Genomic DNA, 18,018 nt, shown 5'->3' on the forward strand with positions numbered 1-18,018 from the left:
ATGAAAATTGGTCAAGTTTCTTTGATCAATTTGCTTAAAGGAATTTAATTTATTGTTATGTCTACTAGTTCAGAGAACTTCTCCTTAATTTAACAAACTGAAGAAAGGATTAAGGCCAGCTCTTGCCAAGACCATCATGCATCCCTACTGCAATGACTGCAATTCCAGTGCACGCTGGCTGAAAGGAAAAGGGTTAAGGAGGCAAATGAAGTGTCTGAGGCCTCTTTTGGGAAATCATAAAACAAGAGGGGGCGAGACAATGCAGATAGAAGTCCAAGATCTATGGGCAATAGTTTCAATAAAGTGTCTTCTACCTGCCATGAGAAGCTATTTACTGTTGAATGCCACAATATGCCTATTCTTCCCAGAACGGTCTCCTTGCAATAGACAAGGTGGGGGTCCGCCTTGCTGACAAAGGTAAGTTTCTAGCATCCTTGGACATAATTCTCAGTCTCTGAAGATCAACTGTGTTAAAATCCCCAGCAGTAAGAGCAGAACCACTCTTCAGGAGTCAAGTTCACTCCTAGAATGACATGTTAAGGCGGTGATTGGCATTTGCTCTTCAGAAGTCCCCCTGCCAGGATTCTGCAGTTTTAGACTACTACCCTGTTTTTCAGCTTGTGTATGAGGTTGCCAGAAGAAACTGTAAGGGTTATGGGCTGAAACACTACTTATATGCTGATGGCATTCAGCTTTATGCATTCCTTTGGTCACCCTACTGTGGGCCCTCTCATGGCTGTCAGACATATTTGGGTGGATGAAGGGGCAGTTTGTAAAAACTCTGTGCGGATAAGACCAACGTAATGGGAGGTAGCAAGTTCTAATGGTTCTTATGAGAACTCCAGCATCTGAACTTCTGGACTTTGTTCTTAACTTTGCCTGGCATAGCCTTGGCAACTAATTTAACGCCCGTGCCTCAGTTTTCTGCATCTGTAAAATATGACTTAATCGTGCTCAGTACAGAGGACCATACCTAATGTTTACCCGACTTGTTTCCAGCTGGAGGAAAGGAGGACTTGCCATAGCAGATCAGCCCCCTGGCCCACCTTGTCCATTATTCTGACAATGGTCAGTTCCAGGTACTTTAGAGGAAACTACTAAATGAGTAATTGTGAAATAACCTGCCCTTGGGGAAAGTTTCTTATACCCCTTAATTAGAGTCTGAAGTGTGAGAGCCTACTTTGTTTCTAGATGTTTGGGTTTATTAACTCATTACAAATGCAACTCTCAATGTTCTCATTACATAAAATGATACTTTCCTGAATCCTGCTCAGCTCTTAGCTTCAATTATATCTTGCAACAATGAGTTCCAGAAGTGAATTGTGCCTAGCCTCTACTAATGCCCGCACTGGAAAATAGGCATATTGAGCAGCCACAATACCAGGACTTAGCGGGATCAGAGTCAATATGAAGGTTGAGCTTCTATAGAATCTTCAAACACCTATTCAGTTAAAATCAAAACTACTGGTAATAAAACTTGCTAAGTAATTAGTTCATGCTGAATCTGGTAATGGAAAAGTGCCACCCACTATAAGGCACTTTTTTTTATATTTTTTATTTTTTAGTTTTTTTTTTTCTTTTTTACAGTATTGGCATTAATTGCTTAGCGCTTAATGAAACAATACTTTGTGTTTCATATAACTATCAGAGTGAAATGGGAGCTGACAGCTGTAAAGAATATGGTCGATACGATCTTCAGCTGTGAAAATTTTTAAAGAAACTTCCAGAACACTGCGAAGTAATTGGAATATTGAATCTGTTCAGAGCAGCCACCATACTTTTAAACTTTGAAATTCAACAACAACGTAGGATCTTTTAATTAACGGATGTCATTTTGTACACACTGGCAGCGTATTATAATCAGGTATTATCTGTGAGGATCTAGTGGATGTTAGCTCAAAGCTAATAATATATCACTGCAATTTACGACTTTACATGACACTTGTCCCGCCTGAAATCTCAAGCACTTTGCAAACATTAATTAAGCCCACAAACACCCTAGAAGTGATTAACCTCTCTCTGCCTCTGTAAAATCTGAGCTAAGAAGGCTTGCCAGACCATGAAGTCATAGTGACTGAAAGGGAGCCAGGAATTGAGAACCAGAGATTGGTGCGGAGTCCCATGAGATGCAAGATATAAGTGCAACACCAACACAGAGCCATCAGGCTGAGGGATCACAATAGAGTAGTGATCACTTTTTATTGCTACTGATGTACTTGCAAAGGGTTCCTGATAGGCCTTGGAAGCTTCAATTTTTATCTTTAAAGTTCAATTTCACATATCCTGTGCAATCATGCACACAAATAATCTGATAAATGAACCTGACATAACGCGTTAGGTGAATAAGAATGAAAAACGAAGCGCGTGGCTGCGCGCTTATAACTAGAGTTAAGCTATTATACTTACTATATTTTTGACCTGTGTATGTGACAATCATGTGGGTGTTTTAATGGTACAGGGCTTTAACTTTCTGAATTCTCACAAGTCATTCTATCTATACATTTTAATTAAAAATACACTCTTGTCAGAACCCCAATTCCCACAATACTGAACAATAGAAATTGGACATAAAAATCAGAAAAAAAGAACAAGTGTAGTAAAATAAGAAATCAAATAAGTCAAATTATTAAAAAAAAAAAATCAATTCATGCTCTAGAGATTTTATTTACTGTGTAACTTATTTCAGATTACATTAAAATGTTTAGAAATAAAGTTGTATGATTGTTTTGTAATAAAATTAAACGGATAAAAGAAGGCTGTTCATAACCATAGTCACCTAGCCCTCTATTACTACCCCAAAGTACTTGGACATGATATAAGCTTTAGGCATCGTCCCTTCGGAGGCTGCAGGAATTAGTAGCAGCTTGTCTTCTAGTTAAGAGTGCTGACTACAGCTCATCACTCTGTATTCCATGTTGTACACAGGTTCTCTAGTCAGTTCAATAGGCTAGGGCCTACCTAGCTAAGCGACTGCCTCTTGCTCCATCTCCATCAGCACCCTGCTACAACAGGTGCAGCTGACAGAGAGCATGGCAAACAGTTCCCAGGCTGAAACAGTGGCGAGCAGAATGAACCCACGTCTTGCCCTCTTTAGGGCCTGTTCCAACTCCAACAAAATCAATTAAAAGACCGATTGGCTTCTATGGGTGTTGGGTCAGGCCCTTCGGGAACAATGCAAGGCTCATCTCTTGGTGTAACCCTTTCTGAAATAGATATTGCTACTGCAGATGGGTAGACAGCATTTCTCCTGGAATATGACCACCAAGAATGATCCTGCTATAGAACTGAACTTCTAAAATCAAGGATGGCATGGTATTTACCAAAGGTGGTTTTTACTATGTAAAGATCATGGCTTTTATTGCCTTAGAAAAAGCTAGTTAGCCCCAATGTAAGGCATTTCCTATTTTTAAAACTGTTTCATTAAAGTACACCACATTATGCTTGATATTAGTTACATATTCAAATTGTGGTTACATAAGGCAGTGGACTAACTTAAGCTTGTACGAATAAAGGACAACTGCAGTAGGTATAATACTAACATGTAATTATCATAGTGAACATTGATATTTCTCAAACTAAAATGTATACAACACCAAGGAAGTTATATGTCACGACTCATTTCAGTGTTCAATATTATATAAGCAAAAGGAAAAAAACCCATTCGATTATATGAAAATGACCCTAATGTGGAGTTGTAGGATTGAAACATTAAGTAACCAGAAGCATGCAGAGTTGCAGACTGCCAGCCCAGGTCCATTTGGCCATGCAGCGTTCTGTAAAAGACCAACTTTGATGTAGTAGTTAGACCAAGCCTATTCCTCAGTTCTGAGTAGATGTATACAAAGTTTGAAAAGATCTGTTCAACACTTCCTGAACCCTGATGCTATTATTTTGCCCAGTTTCTTGGTTTAAATCTGTATTTACCTGTGCCCTATCCTAAATTAGTTTTTCCACCAGGAATTGCCAGCCCTGACAGAAATGATGCTACTCTTAAACTATGCATACAAAATCTGGATACTAGGATGAAGGGCACATTAGAGATGCACTACTCTCATTTACACTAGTTTACATCAGGAGTCACTTCTGTAAAGTCAATCAAATTAAACTAGTGTGAGAGCAGAATCAGGTCTTCGTGTATTAGGCACACATTTTCCTAAGAATTAATTTGGCTAGCTGTTTGGAAAAAGACACCAGCATGCAAAATATCAGAAGAGAAACAATATTCACATTTGTTTGAGGATTCTTTTTCTGGTTATATTAAGGACTGCAAGTCCAGCAACTGAATCATCATTCCAGTGAACTTTTGACATCCACTGTAGTTAAAAAACAAGTTGTTCCTTACCGCTGCACTTCCTTATTCTTCCACAAGGAGGCAGACTGAGCCTTTGGCACACGTTCAATAAAATTCACCAGCTCTTCCATGAGAAGTCTGCAAAGGAACTATTATTAGCATTCAACAAAAACACCACAAATTCTCATTGCACGAAGTTAGGATAGGCTAAAACAAGAAAAAAGCCACACCATTCCAGACTTCCAGGGTCAGAATTTCAGATTGTATAAATCAATATTACTTCATTGAAGTCAATGGAACAATGCTAGATTATGCCATCTGAGGACCTGCCCACAGACTTTTGGCTCATCTAAAAAAATGGAAGGACAATCGACATTACTATATTTCTCTCCTGTTAGACTCACAGATGTTAAGGTCAGAAGGGACCATGATGATCACATAAGGTTAGGGTTGGGTGACGTGTTCTAGAATACAGGCTAGTGTTACAACACGTTCATCATACGATCATACAGGTTAGAGATGGAAAAGACCCATTAGCTGATATCTGCCCAGCACTTTGAAGAGGTCAAGTGCAATGTTAGTGTTAAGTCTTATACCCTGTAACTTCAGGATGCAGTCTTCAAGATAGAGGCTGCATCAGGTATTAGAGTGATACTACATTTGAACTAACCATTCAGATCTCAAAAATTTATATATGCCTTCCTTATGAAGAAAAGCTGAAGGAGGATGTTTCCCAGAATATACATATATATTTTACAAACTGCAGCCTATTACTTTTTAATATTTGCCATGTTATTTCCATTCTGGGCTCAGCAAACACCAGGGTTGGAACAGATTATTTAGGAATAGTTAGTTATGCTAATCTGTGCCACTTTCCCAGACCTGAAGAAGAGCTCTGTGTGGTTCCAAAGCTCGTCTCTCTCACCAAGAGAAGTTGGTCCAATAGAAGATATTACCTCACCCTTCATGTCTCACAAATATTCTGGGAACAACCCAGCTACAACTACATTGCATACACTAAACAGTTTAAATCCGGCAACCATTACTCGCATGGATGAATCCACTGAAGTCAACAAGACTACTGGGGTAAGTAAGGGCTGCAAGACTGGGCTCTGCACTAACTTTTACAGTGTTGCCACATCTTGCAATTTTGTCTTGAGTCTCATAATATTTGACTTTTTTTTCCCCTTAAAGCCTCAGCAACTGGAGTCATGCGATTATGGGAGACTGAGTTTTCATTTTAAAATAAGCAAGTTTCTTATCCTCATGGCTGTGGAGCAGAGCTTGCAAATGTGACATCCAAAGGCCCAAAAACCAGGAAGCAAATGAAAAACCCTTTAGTTTATTGGTTTTTTAAAAATCTCATGATTTTCAAAGCCTAAACGTCATGCTTTTTGAAGGCTTGAGGTCACCAATACTGGATTTACACTGCTGCAAGTCACAATGGGTCTACTGGAGCTGCCCTGTTTTGGATGCACTATTGCCCTGAGTCCACACACAGCACTCACAGCAGGGCCAGCCACAGAGCTTGGAAAACACTGAGTCAATACATTTTCAGCTGTAAAGGCTTGGCTAACTTTCCACTATTGCTTGAAAGCCTCTTAGGAACATAAGATGCCACACCTCTACCCACACTGTCCTTTATATCTTTTCCTTCATAGTGAAGGGAAAGAATTAGAGCAGTGGTCCCTAACCTTTTCATCTGGCAGGCGCCAGATGAAGGACCGTGGTGGCGGTCGAGCATCTGTCGAAATGCTGCTGAATTTCAGCGGCATTTTGGCGGCGATGCCTCTTGGTGACGTCACTTGTCGGCGGCAAGCGGCATCATCGAGAGGCGTCGCCGCTGAAATGCCACCGAATTTCGGCGACATTTCAGCAGATGCTCGAACGCCGCCACGGTCCTTCATCTGGGGCCTGCCAGATGAAAAGGTTGGGGACCACTGCTCTAATCTTTTCCCTTCGCTATGAAGGAAAAGATATAAAGGACAGTGTGGGTAGATGTGTGGCATCTTATGTTACTAAGAGGCTTTCAGGCAATAGTGGAAAGTTAGCCAAGTCTTTACAGCTGAAAATGTATTGACTCGGCCAGGACGCGGGCGCATTTAGATGCCCCCGTGGGCGCCATGGCGCCTGCGGGCACCACGTTGGGGACCCCTGGATTAGAGAACATTAAAGGGCTTTGTACCTGCCAATCTGTACAGTGGGCTCAGTGGCATACACCGTTCCAGTGAATCCAGTATATTCTGTGATGTAGGGCAGTGCCATCATACAGTGATAGTTTGAGATCAGGATGACATCTACCGTAGATAGGTCTAGCAGCTCGGTCTGAAAACAGAAGGGAAAGACAAGTGACCTGTAAACTTTGCAAACACGGTTTGGGAGACTAAAGCAAAATTGTTTTTCAAGTATTTACACACTTTTCATTGTAACCTGATGAACATTTAACCATTAAAACAGGGGCACGTAATGTCTGTGGGGACAGTTAAGATTTTCCATGAGTTAATATTTTTTAAAAACCTCTAAGTTACCCTCTCCTTTGGGTTGCTCAGGACATCCAGTCTTTAATTTGTCTGTCTTCGATGTTGAAATTGACAGTTAGCTGTAAAGACTTGAGTATTTATGGTTGCAATAAATTCACATGTAATATTACTTCTCATTATACAATTAGTACGTGTTCATCAATGTGAGTGAACATTTCACCCAATCACCATAGGACTATCCCACAGCCACCTATTATGGGGTTTCTTGCATTTTCCTCTCCAGCAGCTGATTGGCATTGCCCACTGCTGGAAACAGCATAGTAGACTAGATGAACACCAGTCTATCTAGCAATTTACAATTCTCCATTCCTACACTTCACACACTAAACATTGTCTTATTTAACATCTTTATGAGTCACAATGTTTTCCATCAGAGATGTGACACTTCATCAGATACTAAGAAACAGAGGTAGAGTCCAATTTGTTTTTATGTGAAAGCTACAGTAATGGGTCAAAGGAGGCAAAGGAGAAAATTTAACACATGAAGGAATTTTAATTAGAGATATTTACTGGTAATGCTAGAATACAAATGGTGTCAAGTCAGAAATTTACAAGACATTTGACCTCTAACTCAGTTATTATAGAGCAGCTAATGGGATTCAACAGTTATCAAGCATAGATTATCCCATTACAAGGCTTGGTCCATCGATCTGAATAAAATGGACAAAAAGTAGGTTACAACTTTTCAGAAGCCTCACCCTAGTGTTCTAGTGACAAATTTCTGATCTCAGATCTCTAGCTCTCATGCTTTCAGCCCATGATCATGCGCGAAGTTCCAGGAGTATCTTCAAGGTGCAACTCAATGAGGCAAGGAATGGAGGGAATAAAAGCAGGAAAAACCACCTCGGGATACAGAACACATGATCCATTTATCTTTCTAACCTTGCTGGACAGAATCATAAAAATGTAGGGTTGGAAGGGAGCTAAAGAAGTCATCAACTCCAGTCCCCTGTGCTGAGGCAGGGCCATGTAAACATAGAACATCCCTGACAGGTTTGTCCAACCTGCACTTAATCTCCACAACCTCCCTTGGAAGCCTATTCCAGAGCTTAACTACTATTAGAATTAGAAAGTTTTCCCCTAATATCTAACCTAACTCTCCCTTGCTGCAGATTAAGCCCATTACTTCTTGTCCTACCCTCATGGACATGGAGAACAATTGATAACAGTCCCCTTTATAACAGTCCTTAATATAACTGACGGCGTATCAGGTCTCACCTCTGGTCATCTTCTCTCAAGATGAAACGTGCCTGTTTTTTTTAAACCTTTCCGCATAGGTAGGGGTTTTTCAAACTGTTTACCATTTTTGTTGCTCTCCTCTGGAGTCTCTCCAATTTGTCCACATCTTTCCCATAGGGTGGCACCCAGAACTGGACACACAACTTTAGCTGAGACCTCACCAGTGCCAATTAAATACCACTATGCCTAACTAAGGCTTCTACTGCAGCATCGAGGGCCTGTTTCTTCTATGAATCTAATCCTCCATGGATTTTGTGCTTTTCTCAAACTCTGTCTTGCGCAGGGGAGCCCAAGCTTAATGACAGTTTATATTATACAAAACTGAATGAGAGGTGAACATCAGTGCTGCACATGGATCCAACCTGGAGACTCATCAAAAAGGATGAGGAAGATGTGGAACCTAAAGGACCAACCGTAGAGCCCCAGTGCTTCAGTTGCTCACCACATTAGGAATATTCTGTATATAAATCAAAGGGGTGCAACAAAGAAAACAAATGCAAAGAGGTAGAAAGCATGCACTATGGAGCTCATGTTAAAAAACACTTATGAAATACAAAGTTGGTTTTTAAACGTAGGAGAGACTCAGACAGCTGCCCAAGGGGAGTGAGTGTTGTACGCTATGGCCCACAACAGTAAAAGCCTGCTCTCCTGCCAAGTCATTAGTGTGTGATCCTTAAAAGGCAGGAAGTGTCTGAGTGCAGAGATCCAGTCTAACAAAGTGTCAGAGGTGTAGCCGTGTTAGTCTGGATCTGTAAAAGCAGCAAAGAATCCTGTGGCACCTTATAGACTAACAGACGTTTTGGAGCATGAGTTTTCGTGGGTGAATACTCACTTCATCAGATGCATGTCACAGCTTATACAAAATTAAAGGCTTTAAAATAGGTTTGTCAAGCGATTAAAAAAATTAATTGTGACTAAAATCGCACTGTTAATAATAGAATACCATTTAAATATTTTTGGAAGTTTTCTACATTTTCAAATATCGATTTCAATTACAACACAGAATACAAAGTGTAAAATGCTCTCTTTTTTTTTATTACAAATATTTACACTGTAAAAAACAAAAGAAATAGTATTTTTAAATCCACCTAATGCAATGTAGTGCACTCTCGTTGTCATGAAAGTGCAACTTAAGAATGTTGATTTTTTTGTTACATAACTGCAATCAAAAATAAAACAATGTAACACTTTAGAGCCTACAAGTCCAATCAGTCTTCCTCCTTGTTCAGCCAATTGCTCAGACAAACAAGATTGTTTGCTTTTGCAAAAGATAATGCTGCCTGCTTCTTGTTTACAACGTCACCTGGAAGTGACCACAGGCATTTGCATGGCACTGTTGTAGCCAGCGTCGCAAAATATTTACGTGCCAGATGCACTAAAGATTCATATGTCTCTTCATTCTTCAATCATCATTCCAGGGGACATGCATCCATGCTGATGACGGGTTCTGTTTGATAATGATTCAAAGCAGTGCAGACTGATGCATGTTCATGCTCCACACGTCATCCCTCTCAGATTTTGGAAGGCACTTAAAATTCTTATATCTTGGGATGAGTTCTATAGCTATCTTTAGAAATTTCACATTGGTATCGTCTTTGCATTTTGTCAAATTTGCAGTGAAAGTGTTCTTAACAAACAACACATGCTGGTCATCATCCGAGACAGGTATAACATGAAATATATGGCAGAATGCGGATAAAACAGAGCAGGAGACATACAATTCTTCCCCAAGGAGTTCAGTCACAAATTTAATTAATGCATTATTTTTTAAATGAGCATCATCAGCATGGAAGCATGTCCTCTGGAACGATGGAATCTTTAGCTCTTCTGGCACGTAAATATCTTGTGACACCAGCTATAACAGTGCCATGAGAACACCTGTTCTCACTTTCAGATGCCATTGTAATTAAGAAGCGGGCAGCATTATCTCCCATAAATGTAAATAAACTTGTTTCTTTTAGCAACTGGCTGAACAAAAAGTAGGACTGAGTGGACTTGTAGGCTCTAAAGTTTTACGTCGTTTTATTTTTGAATGCAGTTATGTAACAAAAAACCCTACATCTGTAAGTTGCACTTTCATGACAAAGTGATTGCACTACAGTACTTACATGAAGCGAACTGAAAAATACTATTCCTTTTATCATTTTTACAGTGCAAATATTTGTACTAAAAAATATAAAGTGAGCGCTCTAAACTCTGTATTCTGTGTTGTCATTGAAATTGATATATTTGAAAATGTAGAAAAACATCCAAAAATAATTAATCAATTTCAACTGGTATTCTATTGTTTAACAGTGCGATTAATTGCAATTAGTTTTTTTTAATCGCAATTAATTTTTTTGAGTTGATCGCGTGAGTTAACTGAGATTAATCAACTGGCCCAGATGAAAGTCAAGGAATCATTTAATATGTAGCCAGTCAAAGAATGTAGAGTGCTGTCACAGGGAGACTGGCCCCTTTAAGGCGGAATGGGTCTAGTTCACCTATGAATAGTTAGTTGTCTCCCAACAGGGCCTGATAGAGAGCAGATGCCCTCTATAAAGACACAGAGCCCAGCTGAGAAAAGGAGAAGCAGGAATCTGGTGAGTTGCTCAGAGAGAGCTGCACGAGATCTGAGAGAGCAGTAGGTCAGAGCTGCTGGGCAGAAAAAGAACAAATGAGATGAGCACAAATGGAGAGAACTGGCCAGTACTGAGAAACCTGCCAGGCAGAAGGCTTGTGCAGAGACCCTTAGGTCAGAGGTTCTCAAACTGTAGTCCATGAGCTCCATTCAGATTGCCTGTGGATAGTTCCCTCTAAGGTGCATGCCTGGGCAGCCGCACACGAGAGAATGAAGGGCCGCCCACCTGATTAGTGGAGCCGCGCAGGGTTGGCTCCACTATTCAGGTGCCTGGACCCTGGAGAAGATGCACATGTAAGGTGAGGTGGTGGCCTTTGGGGAAATAGGAGGTAGGTGGGGGGCAGGAGGGTGAGAAGAGGGGGTAGGGGGAATTTGGGACATGCAGGGCTGCGATGGACAAAGAGGCAACTTTCTTCAGCTCCATGTCTGCGGCTGCTGGAGAGAGAACCCCCTCCTTCGCAGCCCCAGCTCAGGGACTGCCATGACGGGGGAGAGAGGGAGAAATCCCCCCTCCTTCCCAGCCCAGCTCAGTGGCTGCCATGGCGGGGGAGTGACTACTGATATTAAAATATGAGTTGTGTGTTTTATTTGTAGAAAAAAAAACCTTTATTATTATCATTATTATTATTAAGTATCAGAGGGGTAGCTGTGATAGTCTGGATCCGTAAAAGCAGCAAAGAGTCCTGTGGCACCTTATAGACTAACCGACGTATTTGGCGCATGAGCTTTCGTGGATGAATACCGACTTCGTCATCCACGAAGCTATGCTCCACATACGTCGTTAGTCTAAGGTGCACAGGCCTTCTGCTCTTATTATTAAGTTTTTTTAAATATAGTATTTTATCCAAAGCACTTTACAATCGTTAGCTAACAGTACAAACAACATTGAAAGATCATTAAGCGGTCTGCCAGACCTCAGCAATTTTCAAGTGTCTGCGGCGCTTAAAAAAAAAAAAAAAAGGGTTTGAGAACCACTGCCCTAGGTAATGTGGAGAACTAGCTGAGTCAGAGCAGGCTCCGCCCAGAAACAAAAGGCTTGATCCTGGACGGAGGTTCAATGAATCACAGAATATCAGGGTTGTCATCTAGTCCCAGCAGGGTCAGTCTCGTCCAACCCCCTGCTCAAGCAGGACCAATCCCCAACTAATCATCCCAGCCAGGGGATTTTGTTCAAGCCTGACCTGTAAAAAAACGTCTAAGGAAGGAGATTCCACCACCTCCCTAGGTAAACCATTCCAGTGCTTCACCACCCTTCTAGTGAAAAAGTTTTTCCTAATATCCAACCCAAACCTCCTCCACTGCAGTGAGCAGGGGTAGCACTCACAGGCGAAGGGCCTGGGGAGCAAAACATTGCAGGGCGCCCTCTCACAGAAAACCTGAGATGTAGGCTGCAGAAGAAGAGTTGCAAGCAGCACAGAGAATTACCAGAGGTGGAGAACCTCAAACAGGGAAGCAGAGGAACTAGGGAACAGAGTGCATGTTGACTGGCAGGTGGAGAAGGCCACCGTGGTGTACAGATGGAGGACTGCTGCATTTTAACTTTTCATACTATTCTATTTCTGTGTGGGTGAGATGGCTGTCGCTTTGATCTGTGGGGGAGATGAGCAATTTGATCGGTTCTGGGGAATGTAGAGGAAACAGACACAGGACATGCCTGTACCACTGCCAGACAGTGCCCTAGTGGGAGTTGAGTCTTGTTACAGGTGCACATAATGCAATCATGGTTGGGCAAACCAACAAAGCAAGCATGCAGTGTTCTGAACAAGTGGCAGAGCAGCCTCACAAAAAGAATATTCCTGTGGTCAGATTTGTCACTGTGGGACAAAATAAAGCCACAGACTTCACTAGGAGAGTGAACACTTTTGTTCCACAGCCAACACAGGGCTGTCGGAAGTTGTAAGCAGAAGTGATACCTAAAACTTGCTGCCTCTGCAAAAGTCCCCTCAAAAGTGAGGGCGTGGAAGGAGAGAGAGCTTCCTCTTGTGATCTAACCACAAGCAAGACTTCTGCTTTATTGGGACCAAGGATGTCATAGCTTGATACATTCAGCTGGCAATATCACCCAAGCATTCTACCAAAGGGGAAAGTTTGCAAGGCAAGAGATATATAGTTGCATATCACCAGCATTACACCAGTAAGGCTTCATAGTTGTTGAGAACCTTGAGAGACAGTGAAGCATCTCAACAGAAGCTGCCTATAAAATCCCTAAAATGGTGTCACTATCGTCTTCCACTTATGAGTAAGGAGCATCAGATACACTGGCAACAGCATTTACTCAACAAAGCTACAACTCCCTGTCAGTCACCAGATAGCTGCAGAGCCGGGTTTATTCCAGTCCAGCAGTATCATCAGAAAAGCCAGCTGACCTACATCTAAAATGAGCAGCTGATCATTTGTGACCCTGACAAGTATGGTCTCAACTCTAAAGGAAAGCTGGAAACTACGTCTACATAGGACACTGGTGCCAGGGACACCGGGAGTTGAACAGCCACTGCCTTCTGCATCACCATCCATAAGGTTTGTTTGGGTGTTTAAAAATAAAATAAAATAAGGGACAGTAACTGCCAAGCATTCTGGTCCTTGAAGTAGGGGCATGTTTCTGCATGTCTGAGGTAGCAAGCAGCGTCCCCATACAAAGTTGATGACATGGCTTGTCAAAAACTGCACCAACCACCAACTTGCTTTTAGTAATTGATGCATCAGAAGCTGCAAAGGGTGCACTTCAAGGAATCAGTAGGCCAGGGACATTGATGTCAAAAACCGGAAGATGACCCGAGCAAGTTGAAGTAGTCTGTTTGGAGACCAGGGCTCTCAGTCAAAAGATCTGGAAAAGTCAGCCCAGAGCTAATCCTATCTTTATACTTCAGGAACACAGGAAACTTAATCAAGTGAAGGAACTCCTAATGGAACAGGAGTGAGGTTTAACCAGACTGCAGGCTACCCAAAAGAGTTCAGTTAGGCCACATCATGAAAGTCGCTATGGTTAGAGACAAGTAACTTCTCTTTGCTTCAGTCACAGTTATGTATGTCTGAACATGTATTCACTGTCACATACAGCTTTGCCGTATCCTACTGCCCTTTTTTATGAGGCTTCAAATGCCAGTGTAGCTTCTGTAAGTGTCTTTGTATCCTTTCTATCCCAGATGTTAATTCTCTCTTTAGTTGTCTTGCACCAGTCTCCTTAAATAATGGTCTAGTAGGGCTGTTTCTATCATTTCTGCAGTGTCACAAATATCAGAGGTGTCTTATTATCTCAGAAGTTAAAAAAAAAAAGCGTCACGGAATACTTGAATGGAATACTATTTCTGCATTAGGGTTCCAATGAAACTCACCTCTGGCAAACAGAATTCAGGTGCAGAGTCTACAAACACATGGCCAGAACATTCCTTTAGTTCCTATAAGGAAAAGGATATTAATAGGCAAGAAGAGATGACATAAAGGCAGCTTTTTAAACTCAAAGCTATACAAATTAAGACTTCCCTCTAACATGGTGGATTTTACCTCTTCAGATCCATTGCTGGGTTTTCATTACAACAGCTAACTGCCAGCTTTTTATTACTTTAATCCAGGAGTTGGCAACCTCTGGTAGGCGGCTTGCCAGGGTAAGCACCCTGGCAGGCCGGGCCAGTTTGTTTACCTGCCGCGTCGGCAGGTTTGACCGATGACGGCTCCCACTGGCCGCGGTTTGCCGTCCCAGGCCAATGGGGGCGGCGGGAAGCGGCGTGGGTGAGGGATATGCTGGCCGTGGCGTCCCGCCGCCCCCATTGGCCTGGGACAGCGAACTGCGGCCAGTGGGAGCCGCCATCGGCCAAACCTGCTGACGTGGCAGGTAAACAAAGTGGCCCGGCCCGCCAGGGTGCTTACCCTGGCAAGCCGCGTGCCAGAGGTTGCCGACCCCTACTTTAATCGCTTATTTTCAGTTCTAACCACTCTTTTCTGGAAAGGGGGTTTTGCTAGGATTGCTTTCAACAGGAGATGAGGCTGTTCAGTACTTCAGGGGATTGGAACGTTGGTTTGAATGAGGCACCGTAACAAACACTAAAGGAGCTCCAGCATGCAAGGGGTTCATTGCTAATCACATGGCTGGGGTTATGAAAGGAGAGGTAAAGGTAGTGCAAAGGCAGCTATCATAGCAGGGGGTCCTCTTCCTTTTCAGCTGGCTGAAGCTGGAAATGCCTTGGGTGGGTATTTCCTAGCAATACAAGTAGGTTTACTCTGGTTCTGAGTTTTGTCATTTGGAAATAAAGCAAGCCCCAAAGAACAAGATGTGATGCGACATCTTGTTGGAATTCGTTTTTCCTTGTGTGGCTGGAAAGGATGCTTATCAGCTTGCAGGCCCATTAAAACATTTTACAGATTTGGACCCCAGTCCGGCATTAATGGCAACAGGATTTGGCCTTTAGCTCATATGTCTGAAGCATTTTATCCAACATCTTTTCTTGATCTAAGCTTTGTGTTGCATTTCCTGTTAGATTTCTTCTCCTTTGATCTCTACTGCTCTATTTTTCCTGCTCTCCCTGCCAGTCCAAGACAGCAACATCTGAAAGTTTAGCCAAATGAAAAATCACAAGCTTCAAGGTTATGCATGTGCAAGGTAAACAAAAGTGATCTCAGACTTGATCCTAGTAACATCTTGCAAGTTGTAAGTCATCCACAGACCACCTCCTCTTAAAATACCTGTTTATTGTCCCAAAACAAATGGTTTCAGCCAGCTTTGGAATGAGATTCAGTCTTCAATTCTAATTCTTAATAGTTATGGTGCACTTGAAAACTAATAAAAAATGAGCAATTACATCTAATGACAGAAGTCTCCTAACGTCATCTTGAGGGAATTAAGAATGATTAAAACTAGATTAGGGTGAATTTCAATGTCTCTCCTGGACTTAAATAGGTTTTATAACTGCATCCAGAATAATGCTACAAGAGGGTATATGTCTACCTTACATGACAAAATTCCCTCCTTTGACTCTCACTCCCTTCTTTTCCAGCATCAGTAAGAGTATTTGTCATTCAAAGCAGATACAGTGGTCAAAGCAAGAGTAGGGGATGCTGCCTTTGAATTAATAAAATGTGACCTTGCTCTGACACTGCATTGGTTTGAAGAACCAATGGTTAGTTGGTTTGAAGAATCTTTTGAACAAATACAATGCCAATGGAACTACAGCAAATCATACACTGTACAAGACACTGCTGTGATATCAGGTCTGCGGGTTCTTTGGACAGGATACAGTATCTATGGTAAAGAAGAGATGCGTGAGGAGTTGGTTGTGATAGACATTCAGATGGACATTTGTTCTGGAAGGCAGTGTGGTCCAGAACACAATGCTAGGAATTAGGACAAATGGGTCTACTCCCAGTTCTCCCAACTCATTGTGCACAAGTTACTTAGGCTCTTACTTACAGCAGTACTGAACATCCACAGCTCCCATTGATTTCAAACAGAAGAAAATCAGACCCTTAATCTATGAGTTTCATTTCCCCATCAATCTTTCCCTACCTCTACAATTCGACGTGCCTATTATTAAGGTTCTGATTTAAGGTATGCATGAAGTCAGAAAAAGGAACAATTAATAGTGTTGCCCATGTGTATTTAACCTGCATCTGCCTACTTTACAAACATTAAACGAGTTTATGCCTGTTTCATCTGTGGGAGAGTAAGCTGGATTCTGCTGTACCTCAGATCAACAAATCTGAATTCCAGTTGTGAAATTTTTGTACTGGGTAAGGATGCAAGAGGCAAAAAGATCACATTCCTCAAGTGGAGTCAGGGTAAATTGGGTAAATTCCAGGCCTTGGAATTAGAGGAGTCCAGGAGGGAAATCCTGCCCCACTTAGTTTAATGGCAAACTCCCATTGGACTTCAACACAGCCAAGATTTCACCCCTTGATTCTAGTCTCTACCCTGCCACAGACTTCTGATGTGACCATGGGCAAATCATTTGGCTTCTCTAGTGCCCCATCTAAAAACAGGGATAATAATACTCATCTACATCACAAGTGGGTTACAAGGCTTAATTCATTAGTGTTAGTAAAGAGCTTTGACATTCTCTGACCGGAGGCACAACAGAATGACAAGGTCCAAAATATGAAACCCCATGAAATAAGACAAAATTAAAACAGTCACACACACTACTTCTGCACTTTAAAATTACCCTTAAAAACTGTTACCTCTAAAGACTGAAAACCACAGAACCACTGTTTGGATATTGCAACAAAACATTTTACTAATGACATGCATATAAATATATGCAAGGAAGTCGCAGAGAAATATCATTACAGTAGTACAGCTCCAGCCACATCAGGTGCCTTCTTGTATGACAAGGAAATTCAAAAGCTCCGTAAGTTACCTTGTCTAGGAAAGTGTTTCCATCTTTTAAAACCCAGCCGGGGAGTTTGGACAGCCTGGGACTGCAGGGAAAAAAAAATAATTTGCAAAGTCATCATTAATAATGGTATAATTCACTTCATTTTTTGGTTAAGCACTGACCTTATACTTGGCGCTGTACAGGAAATAGACAAACCCTGACTCAAGGAACTAACAAGTTCAATAAAATTAGGGTGACCAGATAGCAAGTGTGAAAAATCGGGACGGGGGTGGGGGGGTAATAGGTGCCTATATAAGAAAAAGCCTCAAATATCGGGACTGCCCCTATAAAATCGGGACATCTAGTCACCCAGAATAAAATAGATAAATAAAATGAAATCATGTAAGTATTCACAGGAATTACTTTAAAAAAATCATAATTATGGCACACATTTGAGGCTGAGAGGAGGGAGGGGAGCGTGCCAAAGGATCTTTATATCCACAAAGAAATTAAACCTGGTTTTAGGTCTCACCCAAAGAGCCACACAAAATATAAATGTATAGCAACATATTTCCCTGTGTCGGAAGCAAGAAGGTGCGAGTCAACCTAGATGGTATTTGAACCTATGTTTCAGATTGGAAGCTCGGATACTACTAAGCTACACTTGTGGTGTGATTTTATTTTTAAGACTGAAACAATCCTTGAGGATGACATCCCAACAAAGTGTTTACAGGCCACATGAGAGCATCACTTGTTATGGTACTATAGTTAAGAGAATATCAAAAACTCCAGTGTAACATCTTCTGAGGGCCTGTAACTGAGCTGCAAACTTGTGTCTGCCCAGATTTAAAGTTTCCTCACAAACCCAGAAACAGGGGGAAGATTATTCAGCTCTTCTGTGACTGGGCATTGCAGCAACAGTGTACTGGGGCTGTGTTAACTTCAGATTCTGGGAGAGATCCTGAGAGGCGAGCAGCTCCTGCAAATTCTGTTGATTGCAGAAGGATTCACAGGGGCTCAGTA

The 18,018-nt window shown here is 41.7% G+C and overlaps 1 protein-coding gene across 2 annotated transcripts in view; it reads right to left on the bottom strand.

Moving 5' to 3' along the window:
- The window catches only part of INTS9 (integrator complex subunit 9), a 91,588-nt gene that overhangs the window by 58,029 nt on the left and 15,541 nt on the right, over nucleotides 1-18,018 (bottom strand). For both annotated transcript variants that reach the window (XM_075063586.1, XM_075063587.1), the window contains 4 exons: nucleotides 17,038-17,098; nucleotides 14,023-14,085; nucleotides 6,477-6,616; nucleotides 4,343-4,429 (listed from right to left, as the gene is read on the bottom strand). In XM_075063586.1, coding sequence (XP_074919687.1) covers nucleotides 4,343-4,429; nucleotides 6,477-6,616; nucleotides 14,023-14,085; nucleotides 17,038-17,098 — 351 coding nt within the window. The remainder of the gene's footprint in view (nucleotides 1-4,342; nucleotides 4,430-6,476; nucleotides 6,617-14,022; nucleotides 14,086-17,037; nucleotides 17,099-18,018) is intronic.

This window comes from Chelonoidis abingdonii, chromosome 3 (assembly GCF_003597395.2).
Source record: "Chelonoidis abingdonii isolate Lonesome George chromosome 3, CheloAbing_2.0, whole genome shotgun sequence".
In the NCBI taxonomy this organism is placed as follows: Eukaryota; Metazoa; Chordata; order Testudines; family Testudinidae; genus Chelonoidis; species Chelonoidis abingdonii.